Source organism: Vicia villosa, linkage group LG3 (genome assembly GCF_029867415.1).
Source record: "Vicia villosa cultivar HV-30 ecotype Madison, WI linkage group LG3, Vvil1.0, whole genome shotgun sequence".
NCBI lineage: Eukaryota > Viridiplantae > Streptophyta > Magnoliopsida > Fabales > Fabaceae > Vicia > Vicia villosa.
The window spans coordinates 64,160,808-64,181,188 of NC_081182.1; the positions used below are offsets into that span (position 1 = coordinate 64,160,808).

The 20,381-nt window shown below is 34.1% G+C and overlaps 2 protein-coding genes across 2 annotated transcripts; one reads left to right on the plus strand and one right to left on the minus strand.

Annotated features, from left to right (window-relative positions):
• The first annotated feature begins 452 nt into the window (after nt 1–452).
• LOC131661692 (uncharacterized) lies at nt 453–5,367 on the plus strand. Its single transcript, XM_058931298.1, has 10 exons — nt 453–543; nt 713–905; nt 997–1,105; nt 1,203–1,284; nt 1,372–1,457; nt 1,807–1,910; nt 2,042–2,172; nt 2,263–2,356; nt 3,275–3,330; nt 4,987–5,367. Exons 2-10 carry the CDS (start codon nt 861–863, stop codon nt 5,081–5,083), a joined length of 804 nt encoding a protein of 267 aa, XP_058787281.1. The 5' UTR covers nt 453–543; nt 713–860; the 3' UTR covers nt 5,084–5,367.
• Nucleotides 5,368–15,736: 10,369 nt separating this feature from the next.
• LOC131655965 (ribonuclease 3-like protein 3) lies at nt 15,737–17,156 on the minus strand. Its single transcript, XM_058925763.1, has 3 exons — nt 16,635–17,156; nt 16,223–16,369; nt 15,737–16,115 (listed from the first exon to the last, which is right to left on the minus strand). Exons 1-3 carry the CDS (start codon nt 17,061–17,063, stop codon nt 15,822–15,824), a joined length of 870 nt encoding a protein of 289 aa, XP_058781746.1. The 5' UTR covers nt 17,064–17,156; the 3' UTR covers nt 15,737–15,821.
• Between the last annotated feature and the right edge of the window lie 3,225 nt (nt 17,157–20,381).

The window sequence follows — 20,381 nt, forward strand, 5'->3', positions numbered from 1 at the left end:
AATAATTAAAATTTCAATCATATTTAATGTGTAAATTTAATTTAAAAAAAGACAAGATAGACTGGTGGTAAAATATTGTGCCAACAACAACAATCAAGTGAACCAAGGGCTTTGGCAAATATGCATAAGGATTTTCCTTATGCACCATGCATAAACCTACATAAGCTATTGGATCATGCTTTTAATCCAGTATTGACTATTGAGTGATGAGTATTGAGTATTGAGTAATAACAATTGATGTCTAGAATTTGATTCAAGAGTCCATAATAATCTATGCATGGTGCATAAATTTTTTATCTATGCACAGTAACTGCACCCTGAACCAAGGTTTGAATCTCTGATTTACGGAATCAAAATAAATTCCGAATTAAAAATGGAAGCACGAGGACAATTTTGTCAAAATTCGGTGGTGCTAAATAGAATGATGAGGTTTATTGAGAAATTGTCAAATACATCAAATAAAAAACAATATAGGGTATCTTAGTATCTCACTCTCTCGTCTTCCGAGCTTCCGCAGCGTTGAACTTCTCCTCCAAGCTACAGGTTCGAAGTCAAAAACCCTAATCATTCATCATTTTCGCTATACCATATTATTATCACTATTCTCTCTTTCTCCTCTATCATTTTTTCTGCGTTTCCATTACATTATTCTGTTACTTTCTCTCTATTTTGATGCCAAAATAACCTAGTTTCCCATTCTGATGATATTTAGGTCCCGTTGTTTATGGGCCACAGTTATTTCGTGAATTTGATTTTCGCCATCGTCGTTTGGACTTCTGCTTACATTGCTGTTGCAGTTCTCGCTTCTTTTCGAGCCGTCAGTTATCTTTGCACCACTTTCTGAACTCCGCGAAGAATCGATGGGTTATGCACAGCTTGTTATTGGTCCTGCCGGTAGTGGCAAGGTAAAATTTATTGTATTTGCTTTGTTTGTTGGTAAAACTGATAGGTATTATGTACTTGAGGCTAAATTTTTTCTTTGTTGATTATGATTAGTCTACGTATTGCTCGAGTTTGTTCCAACACTGTGAAACTGTACGACGATCAATTCATATTGTGAACCTTGATCCTGCTGCTGAAAATTTCGACTATCCTGTTGCAATGGGTAAGCAGAATGTGTTTGTGTTATGTGGCTTCTTCTTTTGTTAATTCAGGTTTATTGTTGCACGGAGCTTTAATATTTCCGGTTTAAATGCTTGTAGATGTAAGGGAACTCATTTCGCTGGATGATGTTATGGAGGAGCTTGGATTGGGTCCTAATGGTGGCCTTGTATACTGCATGGAGTATCCTTTTGTTTGTTTTCTTAAATAAATTCTGCTGCTTTGTTTTATGTGGTTGAAATTTTGTTGCCTTAATAGTTTTTTTTTTAGACACCTTGAAGATAACCTCAACGAGTGGCTCGATGAGGAGCTGGACAATTATTTAGATGATGAGTACTTGGTTTTTGACTGCCCTGGTATTCATGCCCGTTTCTTTAGTTATTTGTAGTTTATTATATTTTGATTATTTTTGAAGTACTGGTATCTGAAGATAGCAATTATGAGATTTTTATGACTTTGAGGGGATAATGTTTTTTTAAGTTGCAGTTGCATGAATATGCAAGGTTACAAATACAAAATCAGAATTTGACAATTGGTAGCATAGTTCAACTATTGGTTATTGTAATAGTTGTCTTTTTAGAATCCAAGGCCAGTTTGTGTAGCTTAAACTAAGTTAATTGTATTAAAATTGATCATTTAAGTTTTTTGGTCGCAACTAGCTTAGCAAAATGTGATTGAGCAACTTATCCTTGTAATGTTTTGCAGGTCAGATAGAACTTTACTCACATGTGCCAGTATTCCGGAATTTTGTTGAACATTTGAAGCGGAGAAATTTTAATGTCTGTGTTGTGTACTTGCTTGATTCACAGGTTGGTGATAGTTTTGCAACTTTTGCTTATCTCATACTTCCTTTTAAGCTATCGACTCACTCATGTTCCCTTAGACTTCTCATTACTTTTGTCTTTTTATATTTCAAGACTAATAATTTTGAAATTTCCAGTTCATGGTAGATGTGACCAAATTTATAAGTGGATGCATGGCTTCCCTTTCTGCAATGGTTCAGCTTGAACTACCTCATGTCAATATCCTCTCAAAAATGGACCTTGTGAAAAACAAAAAGGATCTTGAAGAGTAATTATTGTCACCTAATTTCTTTCACTATTTTGTTTCCGGTGCTTTATTTATTGAAATTCTAATATATGTATTTTTTTTTTCTTGTAGTTTCTTGGATCCAGAACCCCAATTTTTACTGTCTGCATTGAATCAACATATGGCTCCTAAGTATGCAAAGTTGAATAAAGCTTTGATTGACCTTGTGAGTGCCTAGATTATTTTACGAATATATCATACTGTCACTAATATTGTAAAGTATGCATTCATTTTGCGAGCTTTCATTGGCAGACCATTGACTAGCAATTAACAGTTATATTGTATAGTTGCTGGGATGTTCTAGGCTGTAAGATACTAGGAAACACAGATAGCAATTTCATTAGAATTATTTTGGACTAAAACTAAGTTGACTTTTATAGATAATTGTCTATTCATTATTTGAATTGATTTTCATTTTGAAAAAGCAAGACAACCCAATTCAAATAGTTAACATTCAAATAAACAGTAGTAGAAAACTGCTTTTATACATGATACAACAGCTTAGATGAATTACAAGCAAAGATTGATTCATGTTTCACAGCAGCTTTTTCTCTTTGCATGATGTATTCTCTCAATTAGACTCTGAAAAATTCATTTCCATGTAAATGATATTGGAGAGTTCACTCACGAAAAATTTCTGATAAGAAAATCAGGCTGCACACCCTAGATGAGTGTTTTAGAAAACATGTAGACTGTAGTTACATCTTTCAACATACAGTTTTCAACACCAACTACCTTGATTAAGACTTATTACCAACCACAAACTTTTGTACATTGATGAGCTTTAGATGGTTTGTCCAAGTTCAGAGATGATAATTAGCAAAATATGTTGAATGCAATACCGAATTGATAGTACAAATCGACAGGGTTTTATAAGATATGAAGTTTTATCATTTGCCCATTCCAAGTCTTAGAAAGGACTTGTGGTTCCATTTCAACTCATTCATATCACTTTAATTTCGGAACAGAAATTTCTGATTATTCTCTTGCTACTGAAGCTTCCTAGATATTTTATAGGTTATGGAATACTTTGTTTTCCATTCCATCGGCTTGTATGTTTATTTATTCATTCCTTGTGTATCAGGTGAGTAGTTATAGCATGGTGAGTTTTATACCACTGGACTTGAGGAAAGACAAAAGGTACACATTTATATCTTTGTACTGCTTAACTTTTCTTCCTGTTTGTTTTTTTGAATGATGTTTTATCCTTATTATATAAAGGTATAAGGTATATGCTCTTGCTCTAGTTGATTGTACCTCATATATTGAGTGGTATAAACTGTTGTAAATTGTTTTTATGAAAAAGCATGGCATAAATTAAGTTGAACACAAATGATGGTTCTTGTAGATTGTATTTTCAAAGCTACCCGAAACTCTTGGTTATGAGTTGTGTTTTCAAAGTCCAAGAAAATATCTCTGATCTGATTGTCTTTGTCACCTTTCTTTCAAAGTAATTTGGTATATGAAATTAAATATTATGTTATGCTCTGGAATTAATAGTTCTTGAAGCTACTTTTCGTCTTTTCCTTGTAGCTCATTGCTGTGGCAATTTGAGTAAAATATGTTACTCCATCTCTGCCTCGATAGTATCTGTTGAGATCCCACATAGCATAGAGATATTGTTTAAATATGTCATAGCCTAACCTAAATTTGTTAATGGGCCACCCGTAATTGAGCCTAACCTAAATTTGTTAATGGGCCACTCTAAATTTTTTCATGCTTTTGGGCGTGAAGGGGGTTGAATTGTCCATGCTTCATATTCCCAATCATGAGCATAAGAGGGTGCGTTAAGATCTCTGTTATTGTGGCAATTTTTTTTACACTTAAAGGTCTGTTTGGTTCAACCAATAGGGAGGGGAGTGGAGAGATTTTTATAGAGGGAAGGGAGGGGATCAATTTTTATAGGGGAAATGGAGGGAAATGGAGGTGAGAGATTTTAAAAAACTGTGTTTTTGGTTCAGCAAGGGGAAGGGGGATTTTAATAAAGAAATGTATAGAATTACCACTTTTATCCTTAAAATATTTAATATCTCATTAATTATTAGGGCTATTTAAGTCATTCTTTTCTCCCCTCCAAATCCCCCCATTTTATAGGGGAGTCAAAATTGGCATTGAAGGAATTTTAATCCCATCCCTTCCCCTCCAAAAAAAATTGAACCAAACAGCTAAAACTTAAAATAATCCTTTCCCTCCCCTTCATTCCCCTACAACCTAACAGACCCTAGGATGAGTGTGAGGGTGTGTGATCGGATCCCAGATACCCACATTCCCACATAGCTTGGAGATATGGCTAGCTTGTGTTTACAAGTTTTAAGACTTCTATCTTACAAGCTGATTTGTAGGGTTGAGTTAAGCTTTAAGTTCAAATTCTAAAAATATGCTTTAGACTTCTGTTAATAAACACGTTTTGAGTATATTGTTTTGATCATGGGATTCATAACAAATTGTTCAGCCATGAATGCAGCTGCCTCACATCGTGGATGGCAGGTCTTGAAAGCATTTGTTCTTGATTTATTTTCACTATGTTATAGATTCCGTTTATGTTCATTAATTTTTTGGAAACTTACAGAAATTTCAATTAATTTTGATTAATAAAGTCCACCTCTTAAAAGGCCATAGGGATATTTTGGTATATTGAACTCCTTCCCTATTTGTCTTTAAAACCCGTACTAGTTTGGTGTCTATTTCGTATTTTATATATTCTGCGGTTCTTTTTATGACCCCTGTATCTGTGCCTAGCCCCAAAACAAAACAATTTTTGTTTTGTACTTATAGTTGGATTCTTCTCAATTACAGTATAGAATATGTGCTGGGTCAAATTGACAACTGCATTCAGTATGGAGAAGATGCAGATGTGAAGGTTAGGGATTTTGATCAAGAGGAAGATGATTAGCTTATGTTCGATTGCATCAATGCTTGGTGTGATACAAAGTTCAATCTTCACTATGACTTAATGGTTATCAAGGTCAAATTGTTAATAATACATTATTTTTTGGTTAGAATGTTTAGTCTGAATTTGAGAAGGGTGCTTAGTCAATACTTTGCTTGCTTGATTACAACAACATAAACATGTTTAAACCTCGAAACCTTGTTACTAATTCTGATAGCGTTCTAAATCTTTGGATCCAAAATTGAAAGCTTGTCGAAGAAGCAGGTAGATATTGATTTTTCTGCAAAGTAGATTTCCAGTTCTGCTTTTATCTTATATACTACTCTCCCTCCCGCTCTTACATACTTTTGTGATAGACTATTTCACATAGATTACAGAAAGATGATCAATAGGCTATGTTTGGGATTGGAGGGGAAGGGAGGGGAGGGCTTTGGAAAATAGGAAGAATTGGATGAAAAGGTTAAAAGGATTTTGGGTTGGAGGGTTTTGGAGGGTTTGAGTTTATTAATAACACCAAAAACCCCATAAAATGGGGGAACTCAAAAATTGTATTGAAGGAGGGTTTTGGAGGGTTTTGAAGGGTTTAAATAAATTTTCCAAATATCTTTTAGGTTGTTATAGTATTGTGAAAATTAAAAATTTGGTCATGATAATGACTCTTTTATCATTCTAAACAAAATCATTTTTTCAAAAAATGTCAAATATTTTCCTATATTTTTTTAAAATTTCATTTTTGGAAGCCTTCCCCTCCCCTCCAAACTCCCAAACATAGCCTAAGAGAAATTTAATGATGAAAATACTAATTTATCTTTATTATGCGAAAGGGGAAATGATACTTAAGTGGCCCAGTTGAAAAAAAAAACAAAATGCATTGGAACTTTTAAGTGAGATCCTTGTTGACATTTTTTTTGGTTGTAATGTGACTGATTATGGACAAGATTTCTTAATTTTCACTAGAACAAGGATCTGTTTGGTTACAAAGGGAACAAAGATTTTCTAAAAAGATTTTTTAAGGAGTTAACCTAGCGTATATCCATCCAATTATAGTAATTTACTATACACTAAAATTAACCTACCTTTAAATATACATCCAATTATAGTAATTTACTATTTTGATATGCCATCATTGTGAAGATTTAACTTAGATGGTAATAGAGATTAGCGTTAAATATTCATGTTCATCCAATTATAGTGATGTACTATTTTGATATGTTATCATTGTGAAGGTTACTTAGATGGTAATAGAGATTATTTGGGTCAGTTTTTTTTTTCAAAATTTTTCTTTATAGTATTACATATTTTTATTAAAAAAATTTATAAATATCAGAAAGTTTAAACTTACTTAAACTCATCTTTGACCTCAAATTTCTTTTCTTTCCCATTTCATCCTTATTCTGTAGTGATAAGGAAATACTCAAAGGTTTGAGTTTATTTCCAACGTCTAATATCTAGAGTACTGACTGAGTGATTATTGGAAGAAAATCATAATGTCGATGAATCATTTAGACAAGCACTTTTTGGCGAGTCTTTCAATTATGAAAGTAGACAACTATGAGAATTGGTGCAAGCAGATGAGTGTTGTTTTCTGTTATCAATATCTTTGGGATCTTGTGAAAGAATAGGTAGCACCACTTGTAGAAAACGCGACAGATGAAGAAAATGTTGCACACAAAGAATTGAAAAAGAATTATAGAGCTCTATTCTATAATTTATCTATTTGTGAGTTCAGATAATTTCGAAAAAGTAAGCGATGTAGAATCTACAAAAGAAGCATGTGAAATTTTGGAAAAATCGTTTGGAGGTACAAAAAAGGTGAAAGAGGCGAGGTTACAAACTCACAAAAGAACGTATGAATTGTTTTAGATGGAAGAAAGTGAAAGCATTACTGATTTCTTCACTAGGTTACGAAACTGGTCGAATCAGAGAAAGCCTTCATACCAAAGCAACCAGAAAGGTGGTGTTGCAGGCATAGGAAAAGGTGATGGTCGAAAGCCTGACAAAAGTCACATTCAGTGTTTCAATTGTCAGAAGTATGGTCACTACTCTAGTGTTTGTTTAGAAAAACGAAAGAATCAAGAAAGTGATGCAAAGTTTGCAAAACATAAAGAAGAAGAAGAAGAGATAATGTCGATGGTCACAACAAGAGATGAAGAGAGATTCAATGACCAATGAGACATGGATTTGAGATGCTCATCACACATGCCTGGAAGAAAATATTGGTTTGTCAACATAAAGTCCTATATGAATAACACAATGAAATTTACAAATGATAATACTATAGCAGCTGAAGGTATTGGTGATATTCTAATTATGAGAAAAGATGACAAAAGGTCAGTAATCTCCGATGTATTATACATACTAGGCATGAAGATCATTTTGCTCAGTATATGGCCGTTAGTTGAAAAGAACTACAAAGTGTCGATTGAAGACAAGATGATGAGAGTTTTCGACTCAAGGTGAAGGTTAGTCTTGAAGGCTCACATGTCTCAGAATAGAACCTTCAAGATTGAACTTAATGTGACGGAGCACAAGTGCCTCGCAACTACAGCTAGGAGAGATGAATGGATATGGTACTATCCACTAGGCCATCTCAACCTCAATGACATCAGAGAGTTGAAAAGAAGAAATATGATTTCAGGATTATCATAAATCTACATTTCAAGAGAAGTGTGTGAGGAATATGTGCAGGCGAAGCAGCACAAGAACAACTTCAACATGGATTCAGGAAGCAAGTTGAATGAAATTCTTGAAGTCGTACTCTGATGTATGTGGTCCAATTCAGTGGGATTCGAATGGAGGAAACAAATACTTTGTCACATTCATAGATGATTTCAGCCGAAAATTATGGACTTACCTGATCAAGAAGAAAAATGAAGTGATTAAGGTATTTGTCAAGTTCAATTATATGATCAAAAGGCAAAGTGGGCGAAAGCTTAAGATTCTGAGAACTGATGGTGCTAGAGAATATGTGTCGAAAGACTTCGACACATTATGTGAAAAGGAAGGGATTGTGCATGACGTGGTGCCACCCTATACTCCACAGCAGAATGGAACTGCAGAAATGAAGAATCGAACAAAGCCTAAACTGAACCAAACTGATAAATAACCAGTTGTTTGAATTGGATTGATCGAATACATTAGAACAAAATGTGCTAAAATATTTCCAAAAAAACTTAATTTACATCGACTAATTTTCCATAGTAATAAAAAAATTCGTAATTTTTTTATTTTCTCCATATATGTTATATTGGTTGTGAATGTGACAAATGGTGTTTTATTTTCTTCTTCTTGAAGTTGAATACCTTATACTAGTTTGCATGATAATGATGATATAAATTATACAAATTAGTTATGGTTAGTTCGGGTAGACGGGTAGAGTTTTGGAAATCAGTTGACTGAACCAATTAACATTGGATTTCATTGGTTTGGTTTGGGTTTTGCCTGAACAAAAAAAATATCCGACCCAAATACTATGGCTTAGTTTGGATTTCAGTTCGATTCGAATTTGCATGAACTAATGAACACTCCTAATTAGTATATGAACTAATAAAACATAGATGCAAAACTATCAATAACACCATTCACTTTAAATTATTTTACACCTACGAAAAAAATTAATCTCCAAAATTATTCACTCTACTTCAAACCAAATGCTACCAAATGTCAATTTTTTATTGGACACTTTTACAACTTTCACTTTTTCCTCCACTTCTCACTCTTTCACTTGCCATCTCATTCTTCTTTCAAATTATATTCATTTTTCTTTTATATTTCTTTCTCTTTTCATTTCATTATTTTAGTGTTTGTGCCTAATTATTTTAGCTTTTTAAAATTATTTTTAATATATTAAAATGTATAATTATAGTATATAATTATCACATTAAATATTTATTGTGTATAAATGTATACAATGTTGACATTTAGTTTTATTTTTACGACAAATTTAATCAATTCTATTTATTTATTTATAATTAAAAATATTAATTTTTATTTAAAACACAAAATTTTTATTTTCAAATGTTAAAAATTTATATTTTTCTCACGGGACACTATCATCAAAATACCTATTTTATTTTAATTAACAATTGTATTTATTTGAGACAATTTTTATTTTTCAATGTCAAATTTTCTTCTTCTTTCATTTCTCCATTTTACGAACTTTTTTATGTGATTATTTAATACATCTGAGTTTATATTACTATTATTCATCTTATAAGTAAATAGCTCATTTTAAATTTACATGTATATCTAAATAAAATCTATATTGAATTGAATAAATTAATTCCTGCATACATATCAGTATTTTAGTTGTTACTTGGAGAGAGAAAAAAATGTCACGTTTCCTCAATTTGTTTTGGAATTTCTTATTCCATCCTATGCTTTTCCAACGCACCACACGAAATTTCAAAAATACCTCTTAAAACCAGAAATGGATTTCCGGTTCGCACCATAATAGACATGAACGTTGGAATAACTGGGAACTAACCAGAAATATAACTACGGTATGGAACCGTAAGTATATTTCCGGTTCGTGGAACAACTAAAAGGCGCGCTGCCTCTTCCCCTCCCATTACAGTTTCAAACTCTAAAACACCAAAACACTCTCCAAACTCCCTCAATCTTATTTTAGCGAATCAACCACATTTGTAATCGAAGTTGTTCGAAAGCATCCAACACTAGTATATCAAGCCTCCAACCACAATCAATCAACAAAAAAACAACCACAATCAATTAAGTAAGTTGTTTTTGAACTTTTTAGAGTTTATGTAAAATCAACTCAAATGTGTGTTTTAGGTTAAAAATTGGGAATTTGTGGTTTGTTTTCAACATTAGGAATCATTAGTAAATTGTTGGAAATGTCTTTTCCATGATCAATGTAAATTTTTGTGCGCTCATTTATGGGGGTGGGAAGCCATTAACGTAGCTCTGAAATTGCAGCAGAAATCAGAAATGTATTTCCGATTTTCATCAAGAACAAACCCGCTAGTGCATTTCCGGTGTTAGTCTGTATCTGTTTTCGACTTTGTTTTCAACATTGGTCCTTAAGTTAACATTTTTCCGTGTTTCTACAGGAGTAATGACTGACAAAGCATCTCGTTTAAGACACGACTGGGTTGCACAACATGCTTATGTGCAAAGAGAAAGGAGTCAGGCAACCAAGTCTCCTCCTGCCTCTGAAGAGGTCATACCGAACGCACCACCTACAACTTCATCCTCCGGTGTTCCTGATTCTACACCTACTACTTCGTCCTTCTGCAGCAAGCAAAATTCTCCAATTCATCCTTCTCCGCCCCGTCCTCCCGTAGACGCACCTCCCCACTGACAACATTTAAGGCAGGAGAGACGCCAGGTTCTCAGGCGACACCAGTCGCCTAGTCACAACCTCCATCACAATCTCCATGGCTCCATCACAGCCCCAGACGACACCTGAGCGTGCACCTGCGGCGCCTTAGGCTTTTGGAGGAGGACCGTCTGATTTATCTCTTCTTCCTCTTTACCCTGACCATGTTGCTAGACATATCTGGGACGGACGTATGAATTTTGAATTTTGATTTCTATTACATTTTGAATTATGAATTTTATTATTAATTTTGAATTTTGGTTTGTTGATTAAATCCGTTTACATATTTATGCAGGAACGTAATACGCTCAAGGTCATTAACCATGAACGGAAGATCAATAAACTCGTACAACCTATTGAGCCATGGTTTGTTGAGCTTTTATTTCTTTCAGGGTTGAAAGATTTGACCCAGTGTGGATACATCCTAGTTAACTGGGATATGATTAACGCTTTCATTGAGAGGCGACACCACGAGACGTCGTCGTTTCACCCACCACATGGTGATATGACGATCACACTCGACTACATCGCACGTTTCCTGCATGTTCCGATCAGAGGGTATTCTTGGATCATGAGAGGATCGATAAAGATGAGGCATTGTATATGTTGATTGAGAGGTTGGGAGTTACCCTTGAGAGTGCCATGGGAGAGATTGATAAATCCCGAGGTAGTCACGTCATGTATAGTTATTTGGCTAAGGTGTTCATGGATGAGATACGACGTGTACGAGAGGCTGATGGTGATCCCGAGCAGGTTACCATTCACATGATGTTTTCTATGAGGGAATATCTTCTGTATCTTATTGGCACAATGATTTTTGTGGACACTAGTGTTACTTACACCGATATTATGTACCTTTGATATTTTGATGATTTTGGGATGATCTACCAGTGAAACTGGGGGACTGCTGATCGGTAAGTTAGCAAGTGTATTAATCTGCCAATATAGTAATAATGGGAAATCCCAAAGTATCGATCTCAAGGACTGCCTGGTGATATAGAGTTGTATTTTAATTCAATTAAACAAAAGCCTTGAGGGACTTGGTTTGTAGAATTATAAATTAAATTGCAAATAAAAATAACATATTGCCTTGGCCAAATATGAGGAACATACTAGTGTAGGTGTATGCATTAGCATGTGACAACTCTGATTCCCTTTTTGTAACAATTTATCTTAACTATTAATTACCAGTTCATAAGGATGTTTACTCCTAATTCCTTAGCGAGGAAACCTATAATCATCCATCCTAAGCCATATTTCCATAGATATTTGCCGATGAAATTATGCATTATTAAATCACGAATAATCTGGTTACTATATAATATCCCTATTCCTAGACGACATCTACTATAGTCTAATTGTACAAAAACCCTAACAACGGTGGTCTAGTCTAATTGTTAGTCATACATCAATCCTGTTGGTCTGACAAGGAAAGCTTTAGAAATATTGTACCATTAAATTGAATATGAAAGACAAATATATTATTGAAATTAGTAATTCAAAGTCATTATAGATGTTAATCAGGGATACCCCCTAGCATTAGGGGTTTAGCTACTTATATTGTTCAAAGAAAACAAAATACAGAATAGAGACATTACAAGAATTTGGATAAAATTTGATCTTCAATTGCTTCTGTTCATGAAAATTTTCTTCTCTCTCAAACCCTTATTATCTCCAATCTTCAATCGTGTATTCTTCTCTGGCCAAAAAGTTCTCTAATGCATCGTGAAAACTCATCTAAATAGCAGCCACTCACTTAAGTTGGTTGGAAATGTCAAAAACACCCTTTCAAGCCACCTAAGGAGCGAAATTACAAAAGTTAATGAAATCAACGTCGCACCCCAACACGGGTTGTGTTAGGCAACACAGGCACCTGTGTTGGCTCTCTCTTAAAACCATTTTTTGTGCTTGTCCCAGGGCGTGCAACCCGGGCCGTGTCAGCTGACACGGCCACCCGAGTTGAACCACTGCCTTTCACATTTTTTGAACTCGTCCCAGACTTTCCTCATGACACGGCTCGTGTCAGGTGACACATCCACCCGTGTCAGGCCTCCTGAAGCATGATTTTTGAACTTCCTCAAAAACTTCGAGTTATATACTAAATTTTGTCCCGATTTATTCACCTGAGCCTAAAAACAATAAAACACACAACCAACGCATAAAATGAATAATGCAATAAAACACTTAATAACATAAATAAAAGACAAAATAAATCAATGGTAAATAAACATATAAAAACCAATGATTACCTGCTTTCTTGGTTTACTTGGATCCGAAGTTGGATGAAAGGATTAACTGGAATACAAAGCAGATAATTGCTAGCATGTCACTCATGACAGTATAACTTCTTTGTTTTTGTGGCCTTTGTTAATTATTTTGATTCGAAAAATTAACTATTTAATTTTCTTATTTCAGGGATGGATCCCAAAATACTTCCTCCGCCTCTCGAGTTGGTCACTTGCAACGGGTTATACTCAAGATAAGCCGTGTGCTTGTGCATACGACCCGTTTCGAGAGAACTAGATGATAGAGCCGTTTCGGATGTACATTGACCCTCTAGCACATGAGGACATACACTTCTCTTCATACGTCGACCACCGTATGACGATACCATTTGACGAGATTGCCCTATTTACGAGTTGGTTGGCCTGCACAATTCGCAAGACGACTGCTTATATGCCTGAGCGGGTGATACGTCAATTGGGTTTGCCCATACTATTTCCCAGGATCCTGCTGTATCTGCTCCTCCGACGGCGAAATAGAGGGATATGGATGCTTTGTTTGATAATTTTGAGAATCACCTTATTCTTGAAGAATCCAGGAGTACCGTAGCATCAAACGACTGGAGTTACGAGTACGATTATATGATATGGTTCTTTCGGGTGTCCCATCCATATATGATAAAGGATGCTCTAGGGAACCCATCGAAGCCAGTTCATGAGGAGATCCTAGAGTAGGAGCAGGCTAGGGCCCATCATGCGACTGACGTGTTGCCTAGGTGTTGTCGTATCATGTAACTTGCGCGGGATGGTATTGACAAGGTTTGTTTCCTGATGGATCTGATGTTAGAGGTGTTTTGGATGTCATCATGGAGACTCCGTTTTACAAGAGGCATCGGAGAGACGCCTCGAGGGTGGCAGGGTGACTCATCATCCGCCATACCCAGTAGTATTTATTGATGTTTTTGTATTTTGGTTATAGTTTTTTGTTATTGTATTTGGATTACATTTTTTGTGTTTGGAACTATGGGTGGGAATAGGCCAGGCCGGCCTACAGGGGCCTATAGCCTAGCCTACTTAAGGCCAGGCCAGGCTAGGCCTATTTGATAAAAAGGCCAGGCTTGGGCTTTTTTAAAAGCCTATTTAATAAAATAGGTCAGGCCTAGGCTATTAAAAAAGCCTATAAAGCCTTGTAGGCCGGCCTATATTTTCATATATATATATATATATATATATATATATATATATATATATATATATATATATATATATATATATATATATATATATATATATATTAAAATTAGTCTAAATAGGTTGGTCTATATATGCATATATATTATAAAAAGTGTTAAATAGATTGGTCTATATATGCATATATATTAGAAAAAAAAGCTAAATAGGTCGGTCTAAATGTTCATATATATGCGACCTATAAGGCTTCTTAAGTAATATGAATTAATTGAAAACATTAATAAGAAAGAGGCTTTTAAATAGGCTTACAGGCCAGGCCAGACTTTTAAAAAGGCCAGGCCAGGCTGAAAAAACGAGCCTATAGTAGGCCATAGGCCAGGCTCAGGCCTTGTAAATTTATCGTAGGCCAGACCCAGGCCTTATAAAGCCTAGCCTATTCCCACCCCTATTTGGAACTGCTATATATATATATATATATATATATATATATATATATATATATATATATATATATATATATATATATATATATATTCCAATTGTCTTGGTTTTATGAATTGTACAGGTATTTGTATTTAGTGTGAAAAAACTGCAAATATATCAAAGATAAAAATGACATCTTTCTCTGCCTAAAATATTTCTGCTACTCATAACATTAAAATAAAAAATATATTATATGTTTTCTACCGCAAATATAATTCCAGTTTTAATTAATCAATTTAAAAAAAAAATATGCATACCAGAAATATACTTTCGATTTTAAAGAGATATTTTAAAAATTGCAAAGGTTTTTCTTTTTTTTGCATGAGGTGAAATAAGAAAATTCTTTTTTAAAGAAGCAAAATGGAATAATTCCTCATCTTTTTTTAAGAAGCAAAACGAAATATAAAATCAACTAGCTTAAGACATGCTAGGATTAGGCCAGTACATCCAAAATAATGATTACAACAAATAAATGCCAAGAATCCCACACCCAATACCACCTAATAACTCACAGTAGAATCGCCCTACACCAAAAAGAGAAAACAGGAAAATAGCTCTTCATAAGAACAATCAACCACAATTGAACAATTGCAAATTGATCTCTTATAGTTTGGAGCGAGACAGAAGAATTCTGAACCAGTCACATGTGATGATAAAGTACCTTTTTCATTTAAATCTCATTGAAAAGGCTCAAATAATTTTCATTAGAAAGCCTCCTATTTGACTTTACCCAACTATTACCGGTCCCTCTTTCACCAGGAGTCTTGCAGTCTTCTTTGTACATGTCACGCTATTGGTTGAACTTCAACAACTTCAACTTTATGTTAGGATTAATCTTGAAGCTTATTAACGATTTTAGTAATTTGTTTTTAAAAATTAATTCAATTACACACTGAATGCAAAATTAAATAACATGTCAACATTATATTTATTTAATTTCTAAAACAAATCATTATATTTATTGTTGATCTTGCATTTTCTCTTCTTCAGGCAATCAGAGAAGGATAAAATGTTCATCTGAGTTTTATGACGAAACCAAGTCAATGCCAAAAAAAAAAAACTTTAGGAAGAGCTAAGTACATCCTTAATCACCTAAAAATTCTATACCAGACTTTGAAAACTCTGAAAACTAAGGTATAGGTCATGAACAAATGGAGTTTGATTCTACATGATTCCCACAAAAAGTACAAGAGGTCTCCTCATGATCGATCAATAATGATCTTTCGCTCGAAAAAAGTTTCTTTCTATCACACAGAAGTTGTCAAGAGAAAACCATCACTTTAAAGAAGTTCAACTCTCCCAAACGAGTAGTTTGATAACACTTCTCAAATTTAATTTATTTTTTGGAAATAATATATAATTTTCATTTTCTTTAAGACTGACTTATGTAAATATAAATAACTATAGTAAATCATCCACATTAATCCTGATAGATTATCCATAATTCAATCCATTGAATTTTGAACTTTTACATTGTTTATAAAATCAATCACAAACATAAACATCAATCTTCAATAGCATCATCTTCCACAGTAGATGTGCTTGTACTTAGCACCTTATCTATATTATCCAAGGCATTTTTTGCTGCTCTATACCGTGCAATGTCTTTCTTAGAGCTATAAGTGCCTCTTGCAACAAATTTCTGATTTATAAAAACCTCAATGCTCGTAGATTCTTTCCACAAGTCCACAAATTGTAATTTAAATTTTTGCTTCTGACAAACTTCATGAAGTTGTGAGACAGGATGCTTTTTAACTGAGTCTGGCTCAATTATAGGTTCAAGTAATTCTCTTGCAACCTGTCCAAAAAAATCATATAAATATATTAAATTGAATAATTTAATAAAATATACTATTTGATGAATTTGAAAAACATATATGATTTGATAAAAAAATGAGTGAGTACCTTCCACACGACATCGAGAGACGAGTCAGAATCAATGAAGATAGCACCGATGGTTGACTCAACAATATCTGCGAGAGCTTTAGGTACATAAAGCTGTCCATTTGAATGCAAGTAATAATCATCCATTGCTTTTGTAAATTCTTGAATCTGTATCAAATTGTCAAAAAAAGAAAAGGTTTTATTGCTTCACTTGATTATATAAATTCAAAGTTATATTCAGTAATAACATGTTTTGTAACCCTAAACCTTTGAATTTTTAAAATAGAATTTTATTAATTGTCAATATTCAGTTATCAAAGTTAATCGAAAATTTCAAGTATAATAATGTTGAAGCTATTAATATTATCTTGCCCTAATCTGCAATTTAAAGAGTGGAATATTTAAACGCACAAAATAAAACCTAGAGACTTACTTCTTCATCAAGGTTGGGTTGTTTGTGTCTCAAATACCGATGTAACCCATGTTTAATGGCCACACGTGCGAGTTTTTCAGTATCAACATTCTTTGATTTTAATGGAGTTAAATCTCCTGGTCCTAAATTTGGATAAGAGAAAAATTGTTCTTTCACAATCAACAAGCCAAGAACAGCATCGCCCATATATTCTAACCGCTTATAAGATAAACCGTTATCTGCGCCATAGGTTTTGTGCGTAAAAGCCTCTTCTAATAAGTGCTTATTCTTGAACTCGTATTTGATTATTGCTTCCACTTCATCTAACGGCAGTGGTGGGAGAGAATCTTTGTTGTTGGTCTCTTCTTTTTCTTCTTGCTCTTCAATGGTGAGGGCACTTGTTTGGATAAGAATTGCTTCTTCAAGCTCTTTGTGTGTTTGAGCTTCCATGGTGTGCTAAGAAAGCTAAACAACGGAAGATGAAATTTAAAAGAGAGTGAGAAAAAAACAAGTATAGAGAAATTTTAGGTGAATCAGCGTATCAATTGCTGCTAGGCTTGATATGGTAAACAATAGGTATTATTTATTTGTATATATAGTTTCATAAAATATTTATTTAGTTACTATAGATATTATTTTTTACAATTATATCAAATTAAAATTTTTAAAAGATTTGTTTTTTGTTTTTTTGCATTTTAAACAGTTTCCCGGAGTAAGGGTTTCAAAGTAATATCAGATATAGATTTACTTATTTATTTTAGTAATTCAATTATAATAAATATATTCCTTATTTATATCAAGTTATAAATTTAAAAATATTCCAATTTTGCAACTAATGAAGTTTTCTCTTAGTGGAGATTGATAGATATTTTAATGCAAAATTAAATGAATATTCATTATAAAAATATAATAATTTTAAAAATATGATTTATTTGCAATATATTAATGCAAATTAAAATATATTGGTATTAAATAATTGTTTGAATTCTAATAATAAATATACTACTTTCTTTTGCCAACAATAATTTTTTTTTTCAAAATTCAAATAGAATATATATAAATATTGAGGCTCTAAAAGATCAAGAAAGGACAATTTCTCTTCTCACTCCATGAGTCTCTTATGCACCATCGAATTAGCAAAAATGCCCTCGTGCTTCCGTAGATGCATCTTCGGAAGCATATTTTTTTGTTTAACGTTGCTTTGTTCCGTAGATGCACATACAAAATACTTCCGTAGATGCATCCACAGAACAATCACAGACCCAGAAAACCAGAACAACAACATTTCTAACGATAAAGATGCATTCATTGATTAAAATCGACATTGATTAAAAGATACATCAAAATTTCCAATAGAAAATTAAGAAAACTAAGAGATCTAAAAAATTACAATAGTTAAAAAATGTCATTTGATCCATGCATCATTAGAACAGAATCAACGCCGCCTTCCACTTTATCCCATCAACGTTCCTTTTCTCCGGTCTCAGACGAGGTCCTTGTTTTAAGCCTCTCGATCCTTCTGATGACTTCGTCGGGTTTGTACTCCTCCTCTAAATAAGACACCCGAGTCCTCTTGAGTTGGTCGAAGGAATGTATGTTCCAAAATTTAACCGACATGAGAAATTTGACGGAAGAGAAAATAACATGCCCATCCCTTCTGCGATAAACAGGTTCAGGATCAGGACGCTTGGATGATGTTCGTTGCCATGAACAAGGTCTTATGTGGGCCATTTTTGTGTTTGTGTTTAGGATTTGTGTTTGTGTTTGTGTGTAATGCAAACCTAGAAACCCCAAATTTATAGAAGCCTTTGGGGAATATGTACCACACAATTTCTGTCACAAAATATTCCGTAGAGATATCCACGGAAGGGTCCTAGATTTCTCCGCTCTGTAGATGTATCTACGGTAAACACCCATATTTTTCAATATTAGACCCTTTTGTAGATACATCTACGGAAGTTTTCCTGTTTGTTTTTTTTTTAACAAAACTCAATTCAGTAGCAGTAGTAGCAGTAGAAGGAAAAGGACACAAACACATAAACTAATACTTGACAAACAAGTAATAAAAAACCAACCACCATTACAAAAAGATAAAGCAAAACCCACAACAAAACATAATAAGAGTGTAAATAAATAGAAAATAGAGCTAGAGCTCCCCAAATAAGGATTAGCTAGAACGAACATCGATCTCCACCGAAATAATAAGATCACACCAAATGAAAAACAAAGACACTGAAGCACTATTGGTTCAAATGCATGATAGGATTTTCTAGCTAGGATGAGAGAACACATGAGTTACCCGCAGACCTATCAAGATACCAGTTGCATGCTAAGAGATGCTTAAGTCTTTCACGCCCTTCAAAGTCACCAATTTACTTGAGAACACTTTATCATTATAAGATTTCCTAATTGACCAAATCACAACATGCCAAATCATAAGACAACCCCCCTAATCCTATAAAAGCCACCAAAAGGCAAGAAAATTTGAAAAGGGTCATAAGATCTCTAGGTAAGACCAAAACCTACTCCAACTAATTAAAAATCCTATACCAAACAAAAATCACTACCTCACAAGTTATAAAAAGGTGAGAGGGAGACTTAATAGCCCCCGAACAGAAAGGACAAAGGATAAAGGACTCCCTCAAAAATTAGTGGGATTACCTTATTAAGTAAGTTCTCTCTATTAGAGATCTTGTCTTGAAGGAGTTTCCAAGAAAAACTATTACTTTGAAGGGGGCCGAACTACTTCAAATAATCGGGAGAACTTGCTTTACAGACGAGTCCTGGAGATCTCTACCCGAAAACAACTTGAAAAGCTCCTATAACTTAAAACATATGAGTGGTAGAATATTCCAAATATGAAAATTACAATTGACCACAAGATTGTAAAAGGTATAAAGCCACTTTCAAGAATTAAGAACTATCTCCGTCATACACTCATTAAAGCTGAAGTTCTCACTCTTGAAAATAACCGCATTACGCTTTATCCAAATACTCCAAGCCGTTGCTAACCAAATAATCGTTACAATAGACCTCTTAACTAAGCTCTTCACCTTGTGACAAAAAGCGAAATACCCCTCGAACTCCTCCAAAGAGATCTTCTTAATGGGGCCAAGTCACTCATAGACTTTTTCCCAAATTCTCGCCGCTACCACGTAACCCCCTAAAATATGCGGTAAAGATTTATCCTCCAACAAGCACAAGACACAAAATAAATCTTTACTATCCACCAAGATTCCCCTCTTATGCAATTGATCCTTGGTTGCAATTCTATTGTGAATAAGACGCCATCTGAAAAACATAATTTTAGACGGAGCTTTTACCTTCCAAAGATAAATAAAAGCCTTAACAATTAGTGGATTAAGAGGAGGTCCAAAAAGTTTAACTTTGAACCTTTCGTAATAATATTTAATGGGGGGATGCTCCCATACAGATTCTTGCTGCACTCAAACGAATCCATTACGTTCTCCCTCGGAACCACCTGTTGTATAAAATCTAATAACTCCTGCCAAAGAAAAATAGGGACAATACTGCTGTCCTTAAATAGAGCCCGAGTGCTCCACTCCCAGCCGACAGCAGATGGTTTTGAGCGAGTGCAAAAAATTTGGGAAAAGCTTCCATCAAAGTCTATTCTCCAGTCTATTTAGGGGTGTTCAAAACCAAACTGGCCCAATAGAAAACCGCAAAATCAAACCAAACCAAATCGAAACCACAAAAAAATGCATTTGGTTCGGATGTGTTTAGGACATTTTTCAACAAGCCGCGCGA